This window comes from Protopterus annectens, chromosome 7.part0, assembly GCF_019279795.1.
Source record: "Protopterus annectens isolate FY-2018-M chromosome 7.part0, PAN1.0, whole genome shotgun sequence".
Taxonomy (NCBI): domain Eukaryota; kingdom Metazoa; phylum Chordata; order Ceratodontiformes; family Protopteridae; genus Protopterus; species Protopterus annectens.
The window spans coordinates 1,471,277,418-1,471,301,578 of record NC_056739.1 but is presented as its reverse complement, the minus strand read 5'-3'; the positions used below and the strand labels follow the sequence as shown (position 1 = coordinate 1,471,301,578).

Here is a 24,161-nt window from a genome sequence, read left to right as displayed (position 1 = left end):
AGCCAGTAGGAATGATGAACATCCTTGATTAAAGGTGCTTACTATTGAAGGGCTCTCTGTTCTTTCTACAACATTAGTATTCCTGTTTTGTGAAAATATAACCTATTCATTAAAAAGTACAGTTTTGTACCTACCATAAATGTAGATGTTCGAGGATCCACATTGCTGCAGTCCTAACTATTGGGTAGTCCGCTGTCCAGTCGGCCCGAATACCAAAGTATATGGCTGACGTCGGTCAGGGCGCATTAGACTGACGTCAGTACGTCAGGGTACTAATGCGCATGACCGACGTCATATCCTCAGTCTTTTCTTGCCCCAGATGTCAGAAGACCCTGAAAAGATAAGGCCAAAAACCAAAAACTCCCAAAATACCAGCACCAAAAAATATATATACAATATATACACAATTAGCAGAATATAACCTCACCTACACAACCACCCCGAAACACAGAGGGGAAGGAGGGAGGGTAAATTGGACTGCAGCAATGTGGATCCTCGAACATCTACATTTATGGTAGGTACAAAACTGTACTATGTTCTTCATTCCACATTGCTGCAGTCCTAACTATTGGGTAGAATCCCAAAGCAGAGGTAAGGGAGGCTGGCAAATCATAAGGAAGCAGGAACTGACAACATGCCTTGCAAAATAGCTGTGGCAAAACCAGCCCTAGACTTAGAGTAGAGAGGAAGGTGATAATGCTTAGAGAAAGTATGCACTGAACTCCAAGTAGCTGCCTCCAAAATATCCTTAGTTGCCACCCCCTTAGAAATGCTGTGGAAGTGGCAGTAGCCCTAGTGGAATGAGGCCTAATCCCAGCTGGAATCTCCTTGCCATGATGGGAATAACAAAAGTAATGCAACACCCAATCCACCTAGAAATAGTTTGTTTTGACACAGGCTTGCCCTTTGAACTCAAAGCAAAAGAAACAAACAACTGCTGAGACTGCCTAAAATCCTTAGTCCTGCTCAAATAATAACGCAATAGCCTGTGTACATCTAAAGTGTGCAAAATCTTTTCCCCTTTATTTTGGGGATCTGCATAAAAGGTAGGCAAATGAATAGTTTGGTTTAAAGCCACACTAGAAACCACCTTAGGCATAAAGGAAGGATTAGTACGTAAAGATACCCTATCCTTATGAAAAATCAAAAAAGGCTCCACTGCCATAAGGGCCTGCAACTCAGAAACCCTTCTTGCAGAAGTAATGGCCAACAAAAAAGCAGTCTTCCATGACAAGTATTTCAATTCAGCAGTAGCCGAGGCTCAAAAGGTTGTAGAGTAAGTTTCTCCAACACAAAATTGAGATCCCAAGCAGGAGTAGGAGCTCTACGTGGGGGTCTTATATTCTTTGCCCCGCTAAGAAATTGCTTGAACAAAGGATGCGAAAACAATGGTGGGTCACAATCATAGTGAGCTGAAATTGCTGCAGCATGAATCTTAATGGAAGAGAAAGGCAAACCTTTGTCCAGTAACTCAGTAAGATATTGAAGAGCCACACTCAAATTTGGCTCAGTAATCTCCAAATTGTTTGCTGCACTCCAAAACAAAAATCTCTTCCATTTTTCTCATGACACTTTCCTTGTACTAGGTCGTCTGGCTTCCATAATCACATTTAAAACTCGTTGAGGAAGCTGAGACCTGCTGTCTTTCAAAACAGAATATGCCAGGCTGTTAGATGTAGAGAGTGAAGCTTGACATGGAGCAGATGACCGTCCCTCTGAGACAACAGGTGTGGAATCAAGGGTAAAGGCCATGGAGGCTTCCTTACCAGACTCCTCAGTAATGGGTACCAGTGCTGCCGAGGCCAATCTGGAGCTATTAAAATCATCCTTGGCTTGTCTTGTCTGACCTTTAGAAGCACCTTTGGAAGAAGAGGCAGAGGTGGAAAGGCATACACATGAAGATTTTTCCAACTGAAAGAAAGAGCATCCACTTTCCAAGCTGTGTGATGAAATCCCTTCGTGCAAAACTTTGGCAGCTGGTGGTTTAGTGGGAAGCGAACAGATCTATGTCTGGAGTTCCCCATGACACTGTCAGTTTTGAAATACATGAAGATCCAGTTTCCACTCGTGGGGATCCATGATTTGTCTGCTTAATACATCTGCTAAGGAGTTCTGTGCTCGGCAGAAACCTTGCCTGAAGAGTTAGTTGCAGACTGAGCGCAGTCTCCCATAAAATCATTGCTTGTCTGCACAATGGGTAAGAATGTGTTCCCCTTGTTTGTTGATGTACCACATGACAGTTGTGTTGTCTGTTAGAATCAACACCTGCCCTGGAAGAAGTAACTCCTTGAAAGCAATTAATGCAAACTGAACTGCTAACATCTCTTTCATGTTGATATGTAGATGCTGTAGTCTGGCAGGCCACTTGTCTTGTATCCACTTTCCATTTAGATGAGCTCCCCAAGCAATATCTGAGGCATCTGTCGTTAGAATCTGACTTGCCTCTGGCCGGGTCACAGAGAGTCCCTTGTTTAGGTGACATTCCTGAGCCCACCACAAAAATTCCTTTTGAATGCAAGGTATTATTTGAATGACAGTGTCCAAATCCTGGCAGTGCTGTGTCCACAGATTTTTGAGATACCATTGTAGCTTCCTCATATGCAGTTTGGCATTGGGAAGCACCAGAATACAAGATGCCATGAACCCTAAGGCTTGAAGGACTGTCCTTGCAGTCAGCCCGGACTGAAGAGATAGATGATGGAAGTAACTGGAAAGATTCTTTTGTTTGTCCGGGGTTAAAAGGCCATCTGGGCTGCTGTATTCAGTCTCACACCCAGAAAGCACATGTCTTGAGAGGGTACTAGACTGGACTTTATTTCGTTCACAGAATACCCTAGGCATCTTAGCACTGCTATGACATATTCCAGATGCTGTAGAAGATCTTCTTTTCTTGAGCCAGAATCAGGCAGTCGTCCAAGTAAGGATAGATTTGGATTCCTTTTAGCCTGAAGTAAGCTATCACTGGAGCCAGAACCTTTGTGAATACTCTGGGCAGTAGATAAGCCAAAGGGCAATGCAGAGAACTGATAATGAGAATTTCCAGCTCGAAAACGCAGATACTTCCTGCAACTTAGTCTTATTGGCACATGAAGGTAAGCTTCCTTGAGATCTAAAGTTACCATCCAGTGATCTTTGCCCAGCAGAGGTAAAAGCTGTTGTAACGTCAACATTTTGAACTTGGGAATGTCCAGATAAGTGTTGAGGATAGATAAATCCAGAATTGGTCTCCACGTGTTCCCCTTCTTTGGTACTAGGAACAGGCGAGAATAAAATCCTAGGCCCCTTTCCGGCACAGGAACTGACTGAATGGCCCCTATTTGGAGCAACAGAGAAATTTGCTTGTGAGCCTCTGTTCTTTGAAGAGGAGGAATGTCTGGCATGCCTTTGAAAGGAGGCAAGGTATGGAAATAAAACCTGTAACCGTGGTGAATAATATCCAGAACCCATCTGTCTTGGGTAATTAAATCCCAATTTTCTTTGAAAAGAGACAGCCTTCCTCCCAAAGGTGCTGCCAGGCGAGAACGTACTGGCAGCTGAAAAGGCAGGTCATTGGGTCTGCTTACGAAAGGACTGACCCCTGCCCTCACCAGAAGTCTGAGCAGGGGAACTCCCTGTCCTAGGCCTAAAAGAACCCTGAGCTCTGCCCCTACCACGCCTAGACCTACCCCTAGACTGGGAATCATAAGCAGGATAAGTCCATCCCTTAGTAGGCCAATTTCTACTAAACTTGGAGGCTGCACCTGCAAAAATCTTTAACAGTTTGCATAGACTTAGCCTTGTCCTCCATTTTCTTCAAAACTGCTTCCACAGGCGAACCAAACAACACATCAGACTGTAAAGGAGCATCCAAAATCCTTGTCTTAACATGCTCAGCTAAATTCTGATCTCTCAGCCAGGCGTGCCTCGAAGAACAGAACCAGTGGCAGCCACCCTGGAGGAGGCCTGCACAGCATCAAAACCACACTGCAAGGAATGTTTACCCACCTGTTCAGACACATGAACTAAATCCTGCAACTCTTTACACTCAATACCTTCAGCCAGAGCATCCACCTTAGATTTCAACTGTGAAAGAAGATAATTCTGATATTTTAACATGTGAAACTGACAATTCAACGCCCTCATGGCTAAAGTGGAAGAAGTATACACTTTCTTTCCCCATCTATCCAAAGCCCTTGCCTCTTTATCAGGAGGGACAGGATTTTTAACAACTGAGGCCTTCACACCTTTAGGCCCCTGAGAGACAGTTTCTGGGTCTGCCCTAGGACTCTTAAAAAGATACTTATGAGCTTCAGGCACCCTATAATACCTATCCGGTTTAACTGGGGCAGGAGGCAAAGAATCAGGATTCAGGGAAGCCTCTGCAAACACATCTTCTACCACAATCAAAACAGGAGGTATAGCTAAAGGCCTATGCTGGGGTAAAAACAAGAATTCCCTAAGCCTTTTCCTGGAATCAGAGAAATCTTGACCTTCCCATTTAAAATGCTCCCTCATGGAATGCAGAGTCTCTGAAAATGAAAAATCCTCAGGAGGAGAAGCAGAAGGAGTAGAATCATCCACATCAGAATCAGAATAAGGAGGGTACTCCTGCAAGTCTTCAGCCGAAGACTCCTAATTCTCCGAGCATTGCTCAAAACTCTCAAACTCAGGTTCCACCCTAGGCCTCTTATCAGGAGGGGGCATAGAACCCCTAATCATAGTAATCAAATCCTCTGCCATTTTAAGCATATGTTTCTTAGGCAAAGATCCTGAAGCACTAGGAGAAAGCCCCACAGAAGCTAAACTTGGCCTGCCCCTCAAAGAAGCCTTGGAAACTGAAGGGGAGGCTCTAACCACCTTAGGAAGAGAGGGAGGAACAGCCACCGGAGAAGCCCCCTCAGCCTGGCCTACTTCCTGAGAGGATACATCCTGTAACAGTAAAGTCTCCTCCTGAGACCCCAAAGAGACACCTGGCCAAACCTCCGGCTCCACTGAGCCTCCCAAAGAACCGACGTCTGGGACTGTCGGTTCCTCCACCCTAGGCTTTGCTGCTTTATCTTTGCTTTTAGCGAAGCGCCGGAGCATCCGACGGCATTGTATAATTACAACGCTTCCCAAACACTAACCTGGCACAGTCTAACCTTCTCTTAATAGTGCGTTTGTTAAATCTAGCACAAGAGCGGCATCCAACAACGCCGTGCTCAGGCCCTAAACAAGGTATACACAAAGTATGGTAATCCCTATGAGGTATCTGTTTCCCACAAGAAATACAGTTATTCACTTTTTCTGACATCCGGTTAAATACTGAGGCAAGAAAAAACCAAAATATTCCCCAACGGGGTACTTAGCCAACTTTGATTCGGTCTGAAACTCTGACTTCAGAAACTTTCAGAACGCCAACCTGCACTCGCAAAATTGCTTCTGCATCGGACCATGCGGCAAAAAAGACTGAGGATATGACGTCGGTCATGCGCATTAGTACCCTGACGTACTGACGTCAGTCTAATGCGCCCTGACCGACGTCAGCCATATACTTTGGTATTCGGGCCGACTGGACAGCGGACTACCCAATAGTTAGGACTGCAGCAATGTGGAATGAAGAACATCAGTGTTGGTTAGAGATGCTGAGCTACTAAATTCATTTGGCTCCTGAGGATCCTTTGTTTTTTATGACACTGTTTATTTTTAAGTATAAAAGACCTCTGATTAACCAAAACATTTTAAAAGCAAAAGAACTTAATTATTGGAACAGAATTATTTTACACATTTTGCACTTATTTTCTTAAAGCACACAAATAATAGACTGCCTTTTCAATGCTTTGTGTTGTTAATTACAATACCAATATTAATGTAGCTTTAAGTACTTATGTCTCTGTGATAGCTGCATTTATGATAGTAAAAAACTGTTTGGCTATTAAACCTGCAAACTGTTCTGTTCTCTATATACATGCTTTACAACTCTTAGTCAATTAAAATAGGGCATACTCTATTTTTATTTACTCCATGCAATAAACATGCATTACTGATCATGCCAGCACCTTTACCTGACATAAATAATCTAATCACATTACATTACCTGTTTGCCCTCCATCAACTTTTAGTTTCTATAAATTAAGAAAACACTCCCAGTTTAGGAGCAGGATAGAAATATTAGACATGGTTAGGGCAAACAAGGTCTTTTAGCTGCCAAAATGAAGTCTGTTGATGCAGTGACTCAAATCTGACATAAGTACAGTCTTGTCAATTCAGAGGCAGTGTGTGTAACAATTTCCTGTACAACAGTCTCCCCTGCTAAATTTTAACTTGTTACAATCATTGCCTGGCAAAGGGTAGGTGATTAAGCATTTAAGGGACTTTCTTTTCCTTTAGTATTGGGTGGTATATAAAGTGCACTACACCATCAGTGCTGGCACACAGTGCAGAATTACAAACCAAAAAATGGAAGCTAAAGTGTGTAACACAACAGCAAGTCAACTACCACACTGCTGATGTAGGGGGGGATGTACAGAAATTTTGGGTTAACCAGAATTTACACTACGTTTGTCACTACAAATCCTGGGAAATAGTTTGGAAGAAGTCAAAAGACGAGCATGATAAGTAGTATTAAAGAATGTCTACTAGAAAACTAAGAAAGCACATATAACACTCCATCATCACTGCACTGCAGTAAAAAGGCAAATCAGAAACACTAACCTGACTTTTGTGTGTTTCTCCAGACTTTCAAGGATGTCCATGCCTACATGAAGGTAGAAAGGATTCTTTGTGGCCTGGAAAATGAAGGACAGTCACTTCTTCATCTCTTGGTTTGAATTTAAAAATAATAAAAGTGTCACCAAAACTGACAATTAAAATGCACATACAGCATAAAACACCAGGAAAAGTATAAACTTAAAAAATACACACCATTCACAAATGTTATGAGCTTACTATAATGACAGATGCCCAAGAAGTGTGGTCCTGGTCTACTAACCATTATGTCTACAAGCCCAAGCATTATGACCACTTGGCACCTACAGCTTTTCAGGCTGCTTGGTTCCTCCCCAAAGCCGTCATGCATCTCTCTGTCTTGCTCTCTAGTTCTTGGAAAGAAATGCAAACACCCTAACCCATACATAAGTATCACTTGACTAGCAATGACAGAACAGGGTTTGTAATGGCCAAAGCAGGACTACAAGGACTACTTTGCCCTTCTGTATTTTTGCATTATGGATAATTTGGAGTATCAATGTTAAAAGTGGGAATGTGTAAAGATCATCATATGGCCACTGTTTCATCAGTGTGGCCAACTCTGCTGGCTCTGGGCAACAGCATAAGAGGGAAGTGTTGCTGACACTTCACTTTTTATGGAGAAGTAAAAATGTCCATCACTGGGTGACACTGAAAGCAGATCCTTTTGGCTATGTGCCATTTCAGGGGAACCTGCATATGACAGAAGCAGTCACTTGCTGTGTTTCTTAGAGAATGCTCCACTTTTCCCCAAATGCTTACTGTCACCAGAAACTAATTCCTGGCTATAGTTCAATTTCAAAGAGGTATGGCTTCTCTTTACAGGAGGCAGGAGCAGGTCCCCTGTGTTTGCTGACGTATCAGACAAACGTCATGCTGGTTGACGTGGATAGCAATGGTTCACTGTGACAGACTGCCCTGAAAAGCCTTTAAGATCAAGTGTGCTGCTATGGGTTCCAGGGTGCTGCTGTAGACTGTGATTCCAGGGGATACCACAACCTTTTTGCCATCTGCTCTTGGCTATGCCTGTCCTACCCTAGGACATGGACATCCACACTAAACATACATTTGAGGTTGGACATTTGAAATCTACAGCTTTTGACAATATTTGTGAAGTGCCATCTCAATATGGTGTGTTTCCTACACAAATTCATCATGTGGACATGCTTCAGAGAGGGACTATTCATGTTGATTCTAGTGCTGTCATACTAACCACTGCAGAAACATCATGGCATAGGTTACCATGAAAATATTTTATGCCATATATCCTACGACTTCAAAATAAATTCTGCCATGGGGTGCAATAAATCTAGCAGTTCTCTCAAGAAGGGCTGCACAGCCTGCATTTTCTCTAATGAAAGAAACTCTCTGCAGGCCTTGGTGTACAATGTGCAGCCATGGGAATTTCATGAAACTAACCATCAAGCCTAGGGACTAAAATAAATGATCAAACACCATCGCAGTTGGAAAATCTGATACGGTGAAGTTGCAGTATAAAGTGAATTGTGCAGGTATGGGATGACTTTGGCCTCATGCAGTCTCCAGTAAGCTGTGACTGCTGCCAAGTACTTGGTGAACCACTATGGGGGACTGTGGTGAAAATGAGTGTTAGACTCCTGTACTGCTAATGACTGGTCCTGGCCATGAAGTGGAAGAAGTTCTGATATTCCTTGCTGATTATGAAGTGGGTTTCTGGAGTTCCAAACAGCACATTCAATCTCCTAATGACAGGTAATGAAAAATGCTTTGCATCAAGAGCAATCTAAACTTTTGCAATATATTAGTTAGGGTCGCAGAGATCCAATATGGGATTGAGGTTTTTGTGGTCTTCTTCACCAGAAAACAAAATTAAAATTGTTATCTTCTTCAGTATGGCAGGACTTCTCGAATGGTTCTTTTTTAAAGGATGTGGAACACCTCTTGCCCTGTTGCTGCTTTTGATTAAGCTGGATGTCTTGGAAGGACTTTGGTGGTGGTGGGGGGGGGGGTAGAAAAGCTATTGCATAACCTCTGGATATCATACAGAGACTCACCTGTCATTGGTGATCTGTAATCACTGAGGCAGGTGGAAGGGCAGGCATCTCACAACTGTCTCCATTGCAAAGTATTCATGGAGAATATCAGGAGTTCTACTGCTTGCCCTGAAGCTTACTGCAGCCTCCTGGTGAATGGTAGTTAGCATGGCCTCCATGCTGACAACCCTGCTGGGAGGTAGCATGAATGAGCTTGGCACCATCCAAACATTCCTCTACTCACTTTTTTCTAGACCAGGAAATCCGAGAATAGGAAGTGACCTGTAAAATCTGGAATCCAAAAATCACACTTTGATATCCTCTATGAAACTGGCAAGCTTAAGCCAAGAGTGTTGGTGAACAGCTATTCTAGTTCCTGCAGTCCAAGCCAAACACTGTTTATTCAGTGGCCCATGTAATTTGTTAAGCTGGTGAAGGCTGTGGCCTGTGCCCATAGTTTTTTTTCCAGAGGCCCTTTTGGTAGCTACTTTGTAAAGAACATTTTCATTTAATACTTCTCTCTGTAAATACAACATGCATATTAGGTAGATTCATGCAGTCAGTAAAAGAATGGTGGATGTGACATATTATTTCTGAATCTGTCCATCGCACTGGACTCCTGCATCTGTGATGTGAGAGCCTTCCTTAGGGCTACGATGAAGATAATCTGGTCCAGTTTAGGGGGGTCTTTAATAGATGGGTATATGGAAGATCCTGCCCATTTTATGTGGTACTGTGGCTACTGTGTCCCATTTGCCCCATGCCACTACAGTGGCATCTTTCAAATATCTAACAAAAAAGGGACGACTCAAGAAGGTTGTGAGGAAAACCAACAAGCCTGTAGTGAACTTTTTTTTTTTTTTTGGGGGGGGGGGGGGGTATGGTCTATGGGCGCTTCTGCATCATTTGGAGAAATTCCTCAAATCTGGGATTATCTAGAGGTGACACACACAAAATGGAAAAGGTCTCTGCTGGGGATTTTAACGATTTTGGTTTTGTGAGTGGCTTTCATGGGTCTTTCTGAGGAAGGTTCCTGTGATTCTAATGAAGATGGTCTGTCTGATGCTTCCCTTTGCATATATGTGTGTGAGTGGGGGGGGGTTCTGTGGGGTTATCAAGTTGGCTTGGGCCCTTGCTTGCTGAGGTTTTAAATGCAGTTACTGGTGGACCCTACACTCACTTGTGCATGGCAAATGCTACCTGAGATCCCAAAGGCACCTGTATGAATTGATGCTGCACTGCCATCTGCTGTACTGTAATTAGATCCAAGGGAATCAGCACTGAAAAGGTGGCTTGGAACAACAGAATCAAACTGCTCCAAGGATATCAGACATGTCCTGATATGCTGACAGGCCTGCATTAGCATACTCACCACTGATGGCATCAGTGCTTATCACATTTGTATAGTCAAAGCCAAAAACAGTATTATATCCGGTGTCAGGTAATGGACTGGCATCAGTTATGGCACTAGAAAGAGTGATGCAGTGTACTCTGTTAAAGGCATTTGTCTCAAAAAAGAAATGCTGGGTTTATGGAAACTGGATCTGCTATCACAGAGCTTAGTGCCACTATTCAGTGAGCTGGTGTAGTGGAAAAGAACACCACCAGACAATGGAATACTGAAGAAGTCAGTAGTGGAGAAAAGGCTAAACCCTACAATTCTGACAGAGTCACCTTTTCAGCCTTAATCAAAACCATTAAGAACGGTCTGTCAAATACTACATTTTAACCTTCTTAATATTGCTTCTGTCACTGTCAAGTCTTCTTAGTCAGTCAGTGGGGGAAGAGGGCCCCTGGAGCAAGGTAGGCTGGTAGGCTTTTTTTTTTTTTTTTTGGAGGGGGGGTGCAATCTGCTTTGATGGTCTGTGAAATTATGCAATAGACTTGTTGAGCTGCTCCTTCATGCTGGATTTGGTTTGGACATCTTCAATTTATTGCCTGGCCTTTCCCTACTGAGGAAGCAGGCTGCCTATGAGTAGCTTACATCAGATTCAGATGATGACTTTGGATTAGCTTGTTTTTGAGCCAGCAGCCTATTTCCACTGCAACCATAACTCACAAATAAAGCAAAGACAAACCCAGAAATAACCATGGACAATCAGGGACACTTTTTAAAACATTGGTATTATTAACCTGAGATGTTGACTGAATAACAGAATGTGAATATACATTTTCTTAAGTAAAAGAAGTCTATAACTCTAATTATTATCATTATTTACGAAGGGTAATTCACCAGCTTTTCTCCAAAACTAACCAGCATTAGGAGGGATTAAGGAGGACAGACATGAAATCTGAGTCAAAAGCAGGGATGACCCTGAAAATCAGGGACAGCTGAGAGATATGCCTGTAACATGACTGAATCCCGGGCAGACAGCATATTGGCTCGCCTTCATGGCCCTTTCCTAAAGACAGCACCTGTACTTGTACCTGGGCATTATCACTCCCACTACATACAAATAAATGAAAAAAAAAGTTATGTACTCACCATAAAGTTCAATCGGAGTAGTTGTACTTCATTTGTCTTCAACCTGTGGGTTTTGGATCAACATTGGATCCGATACGGCCGCACTTTCCAACTATGGATCCGAGCTCCAAGCTCCTCTTCTTACCCATAATGCCCCCCGTCTCCCTTCTCCCTTCAGATTCAGTTTGCTGCCTAAGTAGTACCAGACACCCAACCCAACAGCACCTTATCATAATCATGAGTCACTACCAACTCCCAGGCCTAGACTGGGCCAAGGACCTCACAAATTATACAAAGGTTTATGAAGACTGCACAAAAGATAAGGTCAAGGGGAAGGAGGGAGGAAGGAAATGAAGTACAACTACTCAGATTGAACGTTATGGTGAGTACATAACTTCTTTATCTGAAGTAGTTTACTTCATTTGTTCTTCAACCTGTGGGACAGAGTCCCCAGCTACCAAAAATTCCTGGGTGGCCCTCATGGAAGGATATTCCGGAACACCACAAAACCAAAGGATGTTCTGTTCCTACACACAATATCCAGCTTGTAATGTGAAATAAAGGTATGAGATAAGGACCAAGTGGCTGCCGAACAGATATCACCCAGAGACACCCCAGACCAGAAGGCAGCTGACATAGCCCTAGATCAAGTAGAATGTGCCTTCACTTGTCCCGACAGAGACATGCCTTTCACAGCATAGGCTCGAGCAATGCATTGGGAAATTCAGCGAGAAATAGTTACCTTGGAGAATGGCTCGTCTAAGAACGGTTTAGCATAAGACACGAACAGCTGATCTGATTTACGAAAAGATTTCGTCCTGTGCAAGTAAAATCTCAACTGCTTATGAGCATCAAGCAGATGCAGCTTGTATTCCCCTTTGTTTTGGAAGTTAGGGAAAAAACTGGTAACTTGATAAGCCTGATTAATATTAGCTTCTGAGGCTACATTAGGAAGGAAAGATGGATTAGTGCGCAGCGACACTGTTTTTGTGAAAGATCATACAAGGCATTTTGATAGATAGAGCCTGAAGCTCTGAAGCTCATCTGCCAGAGGTAATGGCAACCAGGAAAGCAGTTTTCCAGGTCAAAAACTGCAAATCAACTGAAGCTGCAGGCTCAAATGGTGCAGAGATCAATGCCTGTAACACTAAGGTAAGATCCCACGGAGGTGTAGGGTCCTTAACCAGGGGTCTAAGAAAGAAGGCACCTTTAAGAAAGGTCTTACAAAGTTTGGAAGAAGCCAAAGAAGACATATTCACCCCAACATGAAAATTAGAAATAGATGCCAGTTGTACTTTAACTGCAGAGGAACCGGCACCCTGGTGAAAAATACTCGCCAGAAAATGTAAGACAGTCGAAAGAGGTGTAGTAAAGGGATCTAAAGCCCACTGAGTGGCCCACATGGAGAAACATTTCCATTTACTATGCTACACCTTTCTGGTAGAGTATTTGTGAGCCGCTACCAAAATGGACTAAACAGGAGATGACAATCTGGGAGTCCTAATAATCATGGGAACTGGAGCAGCCAAGCCATGAGCTTCAGACTGTCCAGATCTGATTGAGGGATCTCTGAGAGATGAGAAAGAAGATCCGGAATTGGATCCAACGTCCATGGAGGAACTACCAGATAAGACCACAATAAGGGAAACCAAACCTGACGAGGCCACAAAGGGGCAATGAGGATCACGGTGCTCCCCAGTCTTCGAGCTTTCTGAAGAAACATTGACATGAGAGGAAGTCGAGGAGAAGCATAAAGGAAACCGGGAGGCCAAGCACGCAGCAGTGTGCCTCTGGGGGCTTCCCCCTGCAGGGGGTTCAGAGCAAAAAACTCACTGAATTTCATGTTGGAAGGAGATGCGAAGAGACTGCAGAAAGGACAACCCCACCTTAGGAAGATCTGTTTCACTACTGAAAGATTCAGAGACCACTCATAAGGCATCAGAATAGATCTACTGAGCCTGTCCGCTAGAATGTTGGACCACCCCAGAATGTGCATTGCTACTAGAAAGCGTCTGGTAGCAATCACCCATTCCCACAATCTCATGGCTTCTCAACAGAGGGGATTAAATGTGGTTCCTCCTTGTTTGTTGATATACCAGACCACTGACATATTGTCGGTCTGAATAGCAATCATCCCTAGAGGAAGAAAAGCATAAAAGGCCTGCAATGCCAGAAGGACCGGTCTCATCTCTAGTACGCTGATATGCAAACTGGTCTCGGAAGGGGACCATGTGCCTTGGACTGTCCTTCCTGAGCAGTGCCCCCCCCCCTGAACTGGGAGGCATACGTGGTCACTGTGGTTTTGGGAAAGGCAGGGTGAAAGGAACGTCCCTTGAGGAGATCCAGGGATTGAATCCACCACCAAAGGGAGTCTTTGCATACTCTTGAGATTCCCACAGGAAAGGACAGAGGAAGATTTAACAGGGACCACTGGACCGTAAGTGTCCACTGAAGAACTCTCATATGGAGACGAGCCATCGGTAGGAGACTGATCATAACCGCCATGGAGCCCAACGCCCTTAGGACAGCTTAGGCTATTGGAACTTGTGCCTGAAGAATGTGCAACACTTGTAATCTCAGATTGCGTATCCTGTCTAAAGTGAGGAAGACCTTCATTTGAACAGTATCCAACCGAGCCCCAATGAAGTTCAGAATCTGGACTGGGACCAGTAAAGATTTGTTCAGATTGATGGTGATGCCCAGTTTGTTTGCTAGCCGAATGAAGTAGTACCTGGCTTGGCAGAGTAGATGCTCTGAAGGGGCAGCAAGGAGTCAATCATCCAGGTAAGGAAAGACCTGAATACCCTGAAGCTTCAGGTGAGCCGCTACAACCGCCATTACCTTGGTAAACACCATGGGAGCTGTGGTGAGACCAAACGGAAGCGCTCTGAACTGATAATGATGGACTCCCAGCTGGAAGTGAAGAAACCTCCGAGAGTGCCTGTCCATCTTGATGTGATGGAATGCATCCTGGAGATCGATTGAGCACATCCAGTCTTTGGCCTGCAGAAAGGGCAGGATAGAATGAAGAGTGTCCATCCTGAACTTCACCTTGGCTACTGACAGGTTCAACATGGACAGATCCAAAATTGGTCTGAGGTCCCCCGCTTTCTTTGGCACTAAAAAGAACCTGGAATAAACACCGGATCTGTACTGGTCTGGGGGACCAGTTGGATTACTCATTTCTTGAGCAGCTTTCTTATTTCTAGCTCTGCTTCTTCCCGTTGCACGGGTGGACCATCTGGGAGGAGCTTATTCAGACGGGGAGGTTCCTAGAACAAGACAAAATATCTCCTGGATATGATTCGCAACACCCAACGATCTGTTGTAATGGACTCTCATGCTTTTGGGTGTACCAACAGGTGACCTCCGGCTGCTCCAGAGATGGGCACCCCTTAGGACCCGAAATTTCTAGGACTCCCTCTGCCTCTAAGATGGCGTCAGTCATAACTCCCTCTGCCTCTGGGGTAAGGAGAATCCTGAGTGTCCCGGGAAAACGTCTGAGACTTCCAGAACCACATCTTCTTCGTTCCTCGTTGATTCCTGGAAAAGGATCTTTGAGGAGACGAGAAGCGGATCCTGACAGCAGACAGCGTCTTCCCACTCTTCTCGCTCTGGACCAGTGTCTCTTTCACAGATTTCCCAAAATGGGAAGAACCATCATACGGGTCATTGGTGAAAGACGCCTTGAAGGGCTCCAAAAATTGACACAACTGGAGCCAGGCATGATGCCTGATGGCAACGCCTGTCCCGGCCACCCTTGCGGCTCCCTCTGTAGCATGAGAGAGCAGTCACATGGACATATTGGCAACCGCTTTGAGAGTGGCCATTCGGATGGAGAATGTCTTCTTGTCCTCTGCCGACATGGACTCTGGGGTCGACTCCATGACTTCCTTCACAAGATCTCTCTGGAGTCGAATGACGTGTGCCATACATTTCAGCGCCCTCACTGAGAAGGTCAATGAAGCATATACTCGCTTCCCAAAATGGTCCAATGCCCTCGATTCTCGATCAGGGGGATGAACCATGGAGCTCTCCTGAGCAAGGTCCTTCTTGGTGGCGGCTGCCACCATTATCGCATCTACTGGGGACCCCTTGTTCCAATGCTCCTATCTGATGGGGTGGCTCAAGACTTTGTCAGGGCACTTGGGAATGGGCTCTAGAGTGTCCATCTCCTTCCATGCCCTAGATGTTATGAGATCCACTAAAGGATCCGCCGGAGGGGACACTCAAGAGGTAGCTGGGCCTGAGCCAAATGCCTCCAGGAACACAGACTCATCTGAGGTCAGTTTTGGGGCAGACCACCACCCCCCCCCTCTGGTGGAGGAGCTTCATGATGTCTCCAAACAAGACATTCTCGGGGGAGTGACCGTGGGGAACCTTCCCCTTCCTCCAAGTCTGTGTCTTTGGTGAGGGACTCTGGGGGAAGAATCCAAGTGCCTCCTCTTACACGTTTGTTTGCGAGGCACCTTCTCAGGGGGACTCTCTGGTTGTTCCATCGCCAGAACTTCCTGGGGCATTGCGACCACAGGCTGTCCCGGAGATGGCAAGACAGTCGGAACCGCACTCGGAGCCAAGGGAGTCTGGATGGAGTCAGAGGGCAAGATGGTCAGAGGTCTTGACCCCGAGAGAATCCTCTCCACCATGTCAAATGCTGAGGGGGAACGAATCTCCTGGGAAGTACTAACGGTAGCCATTCTGCCCTGACCCGACAGGGGAGTCAGAGCAGAGCCTCTTGGAGCTAAGATACCGAATGGGATGCTCCGCTCCGAAGCTCTCGGAGCAGAGAGCACCCTCTTGGATCCAACCCCGAGGCTACAGCTCAGAGAGCTCGGATCCGATCCAGTCAAATCCAACAAACCCAAGGCAACAGCCGGCATCAAGGTACATGGTACCATTGGTGCCGACCCGCCCAACCCTGAGGGTCCTCGGATCAAACAACTCCAAAACTGCCGGTTGGATCAGAGAAGGAGTTATTGATTGGAAAAAAAGGTTGCAAGGAGACCCCTCCTGTGGGAGAGGGCACTGGCAAGACCGGCATCTGGATGTGTGTGTGGATAAACCTCAGCATCATCTTGCCCATCTCTGCTTCACTGAGACTCCAGGTGGAGAAGGATGATGCCACCGAAAGTGGTTGGGCAAGCTGGTGGGGAGAGGGAAAGAAGAAAATTTTTTTGTCCCACGCAGACGTAGGGAGGAAAGAAAGATGAAAGGTAGAGAATAGGATAGAAAAATCCAAAGTTTTCACATACTTACGATACCCACTAAACTGGAGCTCAGAAACGCACTTGCACCAATGCTGGCGACAAACGAGATCTGAAGTGAGACAGGGGTCATTATGGGTAAGGGGAGGAGCTTGGAGCTCAGATCCATAGCTGGAAAATGGGGCCGTGTCAGATCCGATGTGGATATGAAACCGACAGGTTGAAGACCAAATTAAGTAAACTATTTCAGATCAATGGTTTTGGTAAAGTGGTTGAAATGTCCAAGACCCTGCACAGTAAAACGATAGAGGGGAAACAGTACCATTTAAAGAAAAAAAAATGTTCACAAGGAATTAGAAAGAAAATGAAAACATTTACCTTAAAAAATTCATACACAGAGTTGAAAAAAGCAAGCAGCTTGATATTCAGCCTGAGACACTGTCATAAAATGAGTGCTTCATGACAGAATGAAGAAATACTCAACAGGAGAGAGATGAATAACAGGACTGGGGGAGGGATCCAAGCAGCCTGAGAAGGTTCTAGGTGCTCAATGCTCCTAATGCCTGTATGGTACAGTCCTAATGGTTACCAAAGATGGATCATTTATCAGATCAGTAGATACTCACAGGATGCCTGTCGTTATATGCCATGTTCCTTACTCATGGATACTGTCTGACAATACCCACTCAAATACTCTATTAAAACCTACCTGAGAGCTCATGGTGTGGATTTTCTATGAAATGACATTTAATCACAGCTCAAGCTCAGTTTCTTTTGCAATAAGAAAACATAAAGAAAACTTTAATAATTATAAATCCTAATTTAATTAGATTATATGCTTTGTAATAAAATTACTTGAAACTTAAAATACCTTCAAAAGAAAGAAAATAAATGTAGAACAAAAAATAAGTTAGACTAAGCTACAGTTTATAGGGCTAATAACAGCACATCCCAGGAGTGTAACAAGATAACAGGCTTTTGTCCAAAGTGCCTTTAGAATCAGAAGTGTGCTCTTATCGGGCCATAATCCACATCATGGAGTAGCTTATTTTGCTTATAAAATGGATTTTACACCTTTCTACTACATTTAACTTTAATTTCCTTAGAAACATGATGTTTCTAATTTTAGGATAGTACTTTACTTTTTTGTAATGCAAACAACCTTGAATTAAACATCACTTAAAGTTTGTTGCATGGCCAAATCAAACAAGACAGACAAGTTCACTAGCCTGAAATATTCATACGAACAACTGAACCCCAATCTAGAAGAACCATATCTCTGGCTGGAGAAGTAGGTTAAATGCAGAATTAATTAGGAAACTGACTATAGTTGCCAGCGGGGCCCAGAAACTTTAGTGTGCCATACAGTGACTGGAGAGATGCAAAAAATGATTGACTGTTTATAAAAAGCCCCGGATGTGTTATCTATGTGGCAAGCTTTTCACCGCTGAATAAACCAGATCCAGGACATATGCTGAATGTTACTGTCTGTGGGCAAAGACAGAAAAGAGATCTGTCATGCTTCAGAATGCTTTTCTTGTAGTCTGACAACCTCAGTTTCAGCTCTTGAGCATTTAAGTAAATTATCGCATTTGTAATCTTATGCAGCAGTACCATTTGAAGACTGATCAAAGTCCACATTTAGGCTAAGGGTTGATTTAGTTACGTAGTACTCAAGTGGGAAAGATGGGGATCCTGTGTTCTAGTTCTGTGCAGTTGGAAAGATTGCTTAATTTGTGTGTGACCATTCTAAGCGGGATATTACACAGGACTATCCGAGCACACAGCAAGCGAAGTGTGGTATCTGCTCTTGACAACAAACAAGCGCAAAGTTTTATTCTACAGTCTTATTCAAAAAAACACCTCGTGATACATGACAGATGACAGCGTGTGAATAACTAAGCTACACCAGGAAGCAGTTAACTGTACAATGCATAGCAAAGTCACTGTCTGGTATACAACCAATGCAACTGAAAAGACACTGTCATGATAGGTAGTCAATGAATGGATTAGAAAGTTAAGATTTAAACATTTTTTCTGTTTTTAGTAGTTGTGATTATTGCACACTACAGTCATAGTACTTTTTTTACAGGACACTTGGATATGAATATGACTTTTAACAACTTAGACTAAATTAATGATACAGTTCATGGCACATCAATACAGATTTCTGTCAGACTACTGAGTTGTGCAGTAATTCAGCAGATAAAGTGAAGATACTTCTGTTTTGCTGTGTAATTGAATATGTTTAAAAAGAAAGAACTTTTTTGTAGTTAAGTTGGCTGAAGTTGGTGACACATTCTCAGGATCCATTGTACTACTCGCTATTATCCTTAGTTCTTGCCTCTGAGTCATCCACAATGTCTCTGTTTTCCCCCTCTAAACATGATTACTGTCTATGTGTCTACTCCTTTATCCTCCTACTCTCTTTCCTTACCTGCTATAAAGCAAACATTTCACCAATTAATCTACCACCCACTCTTATCCAACCATTTTATAACACTGAATAAATAAGATGATGTTATGACAAGGTTCGTCAATCTGCCAAACTTTTTCATACACAAATACATACTCCTCTATGCCTCCCCCACCTTCACAAAAAAAGTTCCAATACCATAGTAGTAAAAGTACGTCTTCTGTACTGTATACCAGCCCTAAGAATATCTTCTTATGTGTTGACAGTCACCCTAATCCTGGCCCTGACACCTTTCCCAAACATGATAACCATTCCCATACCTTCTACTTTCACAAATACGAAATTATCCACCAAGGGTTTAACTATTATCTCTATCAACATTTGTAGCCTACTAAAAATATGTGAATTTCACTCCTGGATTGCACATTACTCTCCTGGAATAGTAATTCTTACAGAAACCTAATTAAAACCTCACAAAGACACTGAAAGTCTTCCACCCGGCTAAAATATTATCCACAATGACAGGTTACACAAAAAGCAGGTGGTGTTGCAATACTTTACTCGAACCATCTTAATATCTCTTCACTGTCCATACCCTCCCAATTTTCTCCCTGCTGAACTAATATTTACCAACTGTAAACTAAACAGTCATAAAAAGTGATGTATTGCAGCTATTTATATCCCCCAGGCAACAATAACCTCATACTAGAAACTGTTCTCTCCTGGACCTATAACTCTATTTCAGCTGAAACAATAATTCTTGGTGATGTCAATATCAACAGGCAAACCTTAACTACCGACTTTCCCTTCCTCAAGTATTAGTCTTCATTTCTTCACTCAGCTAATAATCACCTTTACCTGTTACAATAAAACCATTAATACTGACACCATCCTAGACTGGATCCTCATATTGAACCCTAATAGATATCAACACTCCCAGTTTCTATCAGTGACCACCTCCCTACCTGTATTTAAAGATTTTCTATACATCACATTAGCCAATTGACAAAACAAATATAAAGAGTGCCACAGTCTCACCAATTTCAATTCAAATGATTTTAACAATTTGCATTCTTCTATAAACTGGTCCTTCCTCCTCAGCCTACCACTAGATGATGCTGTTCTGACATTTAATTCTATATTCCAGGATATTCTTAATACCCTAGTTCTGCTCAGAAAAAAAAAGACTGAAATCTCACCATGTGCCTTGCCTTGGGTTTCCCATCAGAGCTCTTATGCACAAGAGGGATACTGAATGCAGAAATTGGTTGAAATTACAATCCCCTAATCAGCTTCAAATCTACATACTACTTTTTAATCTTACAAAAAACAAGTCACTGATGACAAGAAAATACAATAAAAAACATAAATAAACCACATAAGCAACCCAGTTGATTGCCAAACTTCAAACTCTACACCTTCTTCTTACTCATCTCTATAATAAATCTACTTTCTCTCTCAAACCTGTTCCTACAGCTTATATAAAATTTCTACTAACTAAACAGAAGCCCTGCTCTTCCTCAGCAGATAATCTACCGGATGAATACTTAAAACTAGCTTCTAAAACCATAGCTTACCCAGTCTCCATCTTAATTAACAGATCTATTCAAGAATCAATAATCCTGTCCATCTAGAAACAATTTTTTATCATTGTACTTCACAAAGGCAGTAACTCCACTGAATTCATGAACTATAGGCCTACAGCAATTCTGTCTTCACTCGGAAAAATGCATACACAAACAACTTCTTGAAAATGTACTTACTCCTGCCCAACATGTCTTTTGCCCTCACCACAGCACAACTACTGCCTTAGTCTCCTTTACTGATACCATCATAAAAGCCAGGGGTAACAATAACCCTTCCCTTTTTATGGACCTCTCAAAAGCCTACAATACAGTCTCTCATCCAAGCTTCTTTCTAAAATTTCTTCTCTTGGTTTCTCTAGCTCCGCCCTTAGTTTTCTAGCTACCTTTCCAATTGTCAGCAATCAGTTAAGAGGCTTTCCTCCTCCTCTCACTTCCTCACATTTAATACTGGAGTACCACAAGGCTCCATTATTGGACCCATTCTGTTCAATATCTTTATTAACAATTTGCATTCATTCTGTACTCCGTATTTACCCATACAATATGCTGATGACTCTACTATTATCTGCTCATCTGACAATCTTCTACATCTTCAATCCATTACCCAAAAATCCTTCAACTCTACAGAAAGTGGCTAAGTGATAATCAACTTCTCCTTAACACCCCCCCCCCCAAAAAAAAAAAAATACTACTACTATTTCTCCCAAAATCTCAGTCCCTCCTGAAATGGTCACTCACTATCACATCACTCAATAATACCATAATTAAAGTAGTCAAATACCAAACTCCTAGTTGTGACCATTGACAATCAACTAAAATTCAATCTACACATTCATAACTGTATCAAAAAAACTTTGAATGTTTTACAGATCAAAAAAAAATTCTAACCAATGCCTCTAGACTTTCTCTTGTAAATACTTATCTACTTCCCTCTACTTTATATCTCTCCATTCGAACACACAATCCTCTCTAAAAACAAAACTTATGCTCTGCTACAATAAAACTGCCAGATTTGCTGCTAATCAGCCTTATAACTCACACCACTGTATCTATAAAATCTTTAAACTGGCCTGAGCTACCTCACCACCTCTTGCTCTCTCAATTAATCCTTGCTCATTTTTTAATTTATAAACTTCCATCCTGCCAGCCATCTCATCCATCATCACTTATTATGTTCCCAACCACTCTCTTTGGAGCTCAGACCAACATCTCTTAGAACTCTCCAAACCTAAAAGCTCCATAGGCCATAGCTTATACAGCAACACAGAAGCCCTGGCCTGGAACAGAATTTCCATAGCCATCAGATCTATTCCAAACAATAACAAATTTAAAAAGTCATTAACAGAAAGTTTCCATAACACCTGGCTCTGCTCCTATCTTAACCCTACCTAGCCTTCCACTAATCAATTTATTTATTTTTATTTATTTTTTATTTAACATTTGTTGACCGGGAATGTCCGACTAGGTTCCACAGAGCCTGTTTTCAGCGGAGGCCCGGGGAGAAACACTCCAGATGCATGTCTTTGGAAACAATTGATTATTCTTCTCTTCCCATTACTATAATTTTGCTCACTTCCTACCCCTCAATCTCCTCACTACCTCTTATTCTGTTCCTACCTATTTTCCTTCTCATCATGTCACCAATCTCTATCCCCACTCCTACTTATACACTTCTCAGTAACACCCTGCATCTCAACTTGGTATCCATACCTCATTACTATCCTGCACCGCACATTTGTTTATATACTTTTTTTTTGCAAACAAGTACTCTAATTTGTATTGTCTTTTGTATGTTTATCACTCTTTTCACTGAAATATCTGATGTCAGAAGGAAATTTGTTAGTTCTATGTCCTTATCGTACATTGTATATCACTTTTTCTTGTATGGAGCTTTTCTCCTCGGGCCTCTGCTGAAAAAGGGTTCACTGCATAGTCGGCCTGTTCCCAGTTAACAAATGTCAAAATAAATAAAATAATAAATTGCTTGGCCTTGAAACACTTCGGCATTTGGAGCACATTCATATGTGAGTATTACTACTAAAATCTGGTTTAAAAGTGCAGAAAGTATGCCCTCTATACTAGATTTTGCACCTATGCTCTAACTATGCCTTTAGTGAGGCCCAACGAAAACTGTGGTGGAGTATCCATATTTGTAAAACATATTACCTCAAGACCCATTCTTAGCAACCCACAAATATAACTTATGAGATTCAACTCAACCTAAATAAAACAATCGGATAACAGAATGTTACAGGACCCATTTGATGAACCCCCACCAAAAATGCACATACACAAAACACGTCCAGTTGTTAAATACACTGGATGAACTTCATATACACAAAAACTCCATCATCCTGGGTGACTAACTACCCCATCAAGAAACTGGACAACCTATACCTCAAATGTAGGGTACGCCCAAAAAGTAGTGTGTTTCATAAACATGAATTCCCTGAATCAAATGGTCCCAGAGTTAGAGGTCAAAATGTTCTTGATCTGGTACTTATCGCTATTGCCCCAGAGGTACACTCTCCTCCAGTCAAGATTGATCATAAGTTGATAACCTTTTCTTTTAAAATACATAAACCAGCTAAGACAAATATCACAATATTCAAAGACTTCAAATATACAAACTTCCTGTAAGTCTATGATGAACTCTCCAAGTTCAAATACAACTGTAACCCCAAAAATGTAGACATGGGTAGTATTTACTCACTGATTCTACAACCCTCCCAAAAGAAGGAAGTACGACCTCAGTAATGTTATCTTGTGCAAGGACATACATGAGCCTGCAGCCCTACCTAGAAAGCATTCAACACAGTCAATATTACCTTGAGCCACATAAAAACAGACCTTAGAATTTCCTGTAAGGTCTTCATTATCTTTCCTGAGCCAAGATTCAAGGAAGTCTTCCAGCTTTACCAGTACCTTACATAAAAGGGAGAACTGGAATTTAGAAAGGTGAGGAGTAGAAGTTTCTAACCCTCACCACAGCAGAGGAATATAATCTCTTACCATACATCTAAAGCTTTAGATTTCTTGCCAGGCAGTAGGATGGCAAAGCACTATGTAGTCTGTAGAATCTATGCTGAATGAAAAAGATGACAAGATTCAGTGAAAGGATACCTGGTAAGAAACTCTACTCATCCATGGGAATATGAAGGCCATCTTCTGGAGCAGGAAGCACTAGAGAACAATCAGGATGCCTCAAGGCTGTTAAAATAAAATTCTTGAAGACTTTGTGGGAGCTCTGGGGAAGACATGATTCAGGGTTTCTCAGAATTCTTCCTTGGATATACAGCTACATTTTTCTGAGTAATGGAATAGGAATGGAGTCAATTCATACAGGATCCAATGAACCTTAAAATATGCCCAAAACAGGGTCATCCTGAAATGGCAAAGTGAGGAGGGATACAAATCACTGGCTAGACCTCCCTTAGACCCAAGGATCTCTGGGTCTTCAGACACCTAATTTGAGCCTGACAGAGGAGAAACATGGCCTCATCAAAAGGGAGAAAGAGTGTGTGAATCCGACATTAGCAGGATCACGTGTGTGACACACCTGGTGTACAATGGATAGAGGCCAGTGGCATGCCGATCATCTTACTTAAGGGTGTGGTCCCATACCCACACAGTTCAAGCTTCCCACTAGACATCAAACTTTGTTTTTTGTTGTTTTAAAACACTTTTACTGAATTATCACCTATGACACAGGCAAACTTACATTTATATAAAAGTAAATCAAACCATATTAACAAGTTCACATTTACAAATATT

The 24,161-nt window shown here is 42.6% G+C and overlaps 1 protein-coding gene across 1 annotated transcript in view; it reads right to left on the bottom strand.

The window, feature by feature from the left end:
• EDEM1 (ER degradation enhancing alpha-mannosidase like protein 1) overlaps positions 1–24,161 on the bottom strand; it is a 1,151,518-nt gene that overhangs the window by 300,867 nt on the left and 826,490 nt on the right. Inside the window, exon 10 of the mRNA XM_044078019.1 lies at positions 6,673–6,746. Within this exon, the coding sequence (XP_043933954.1) occupies positions 6,673–6,746 (74 nt within the window). The remainder of the gene's footprint in view (positions 1–6,672; positions 6,747–24,161) is intronic.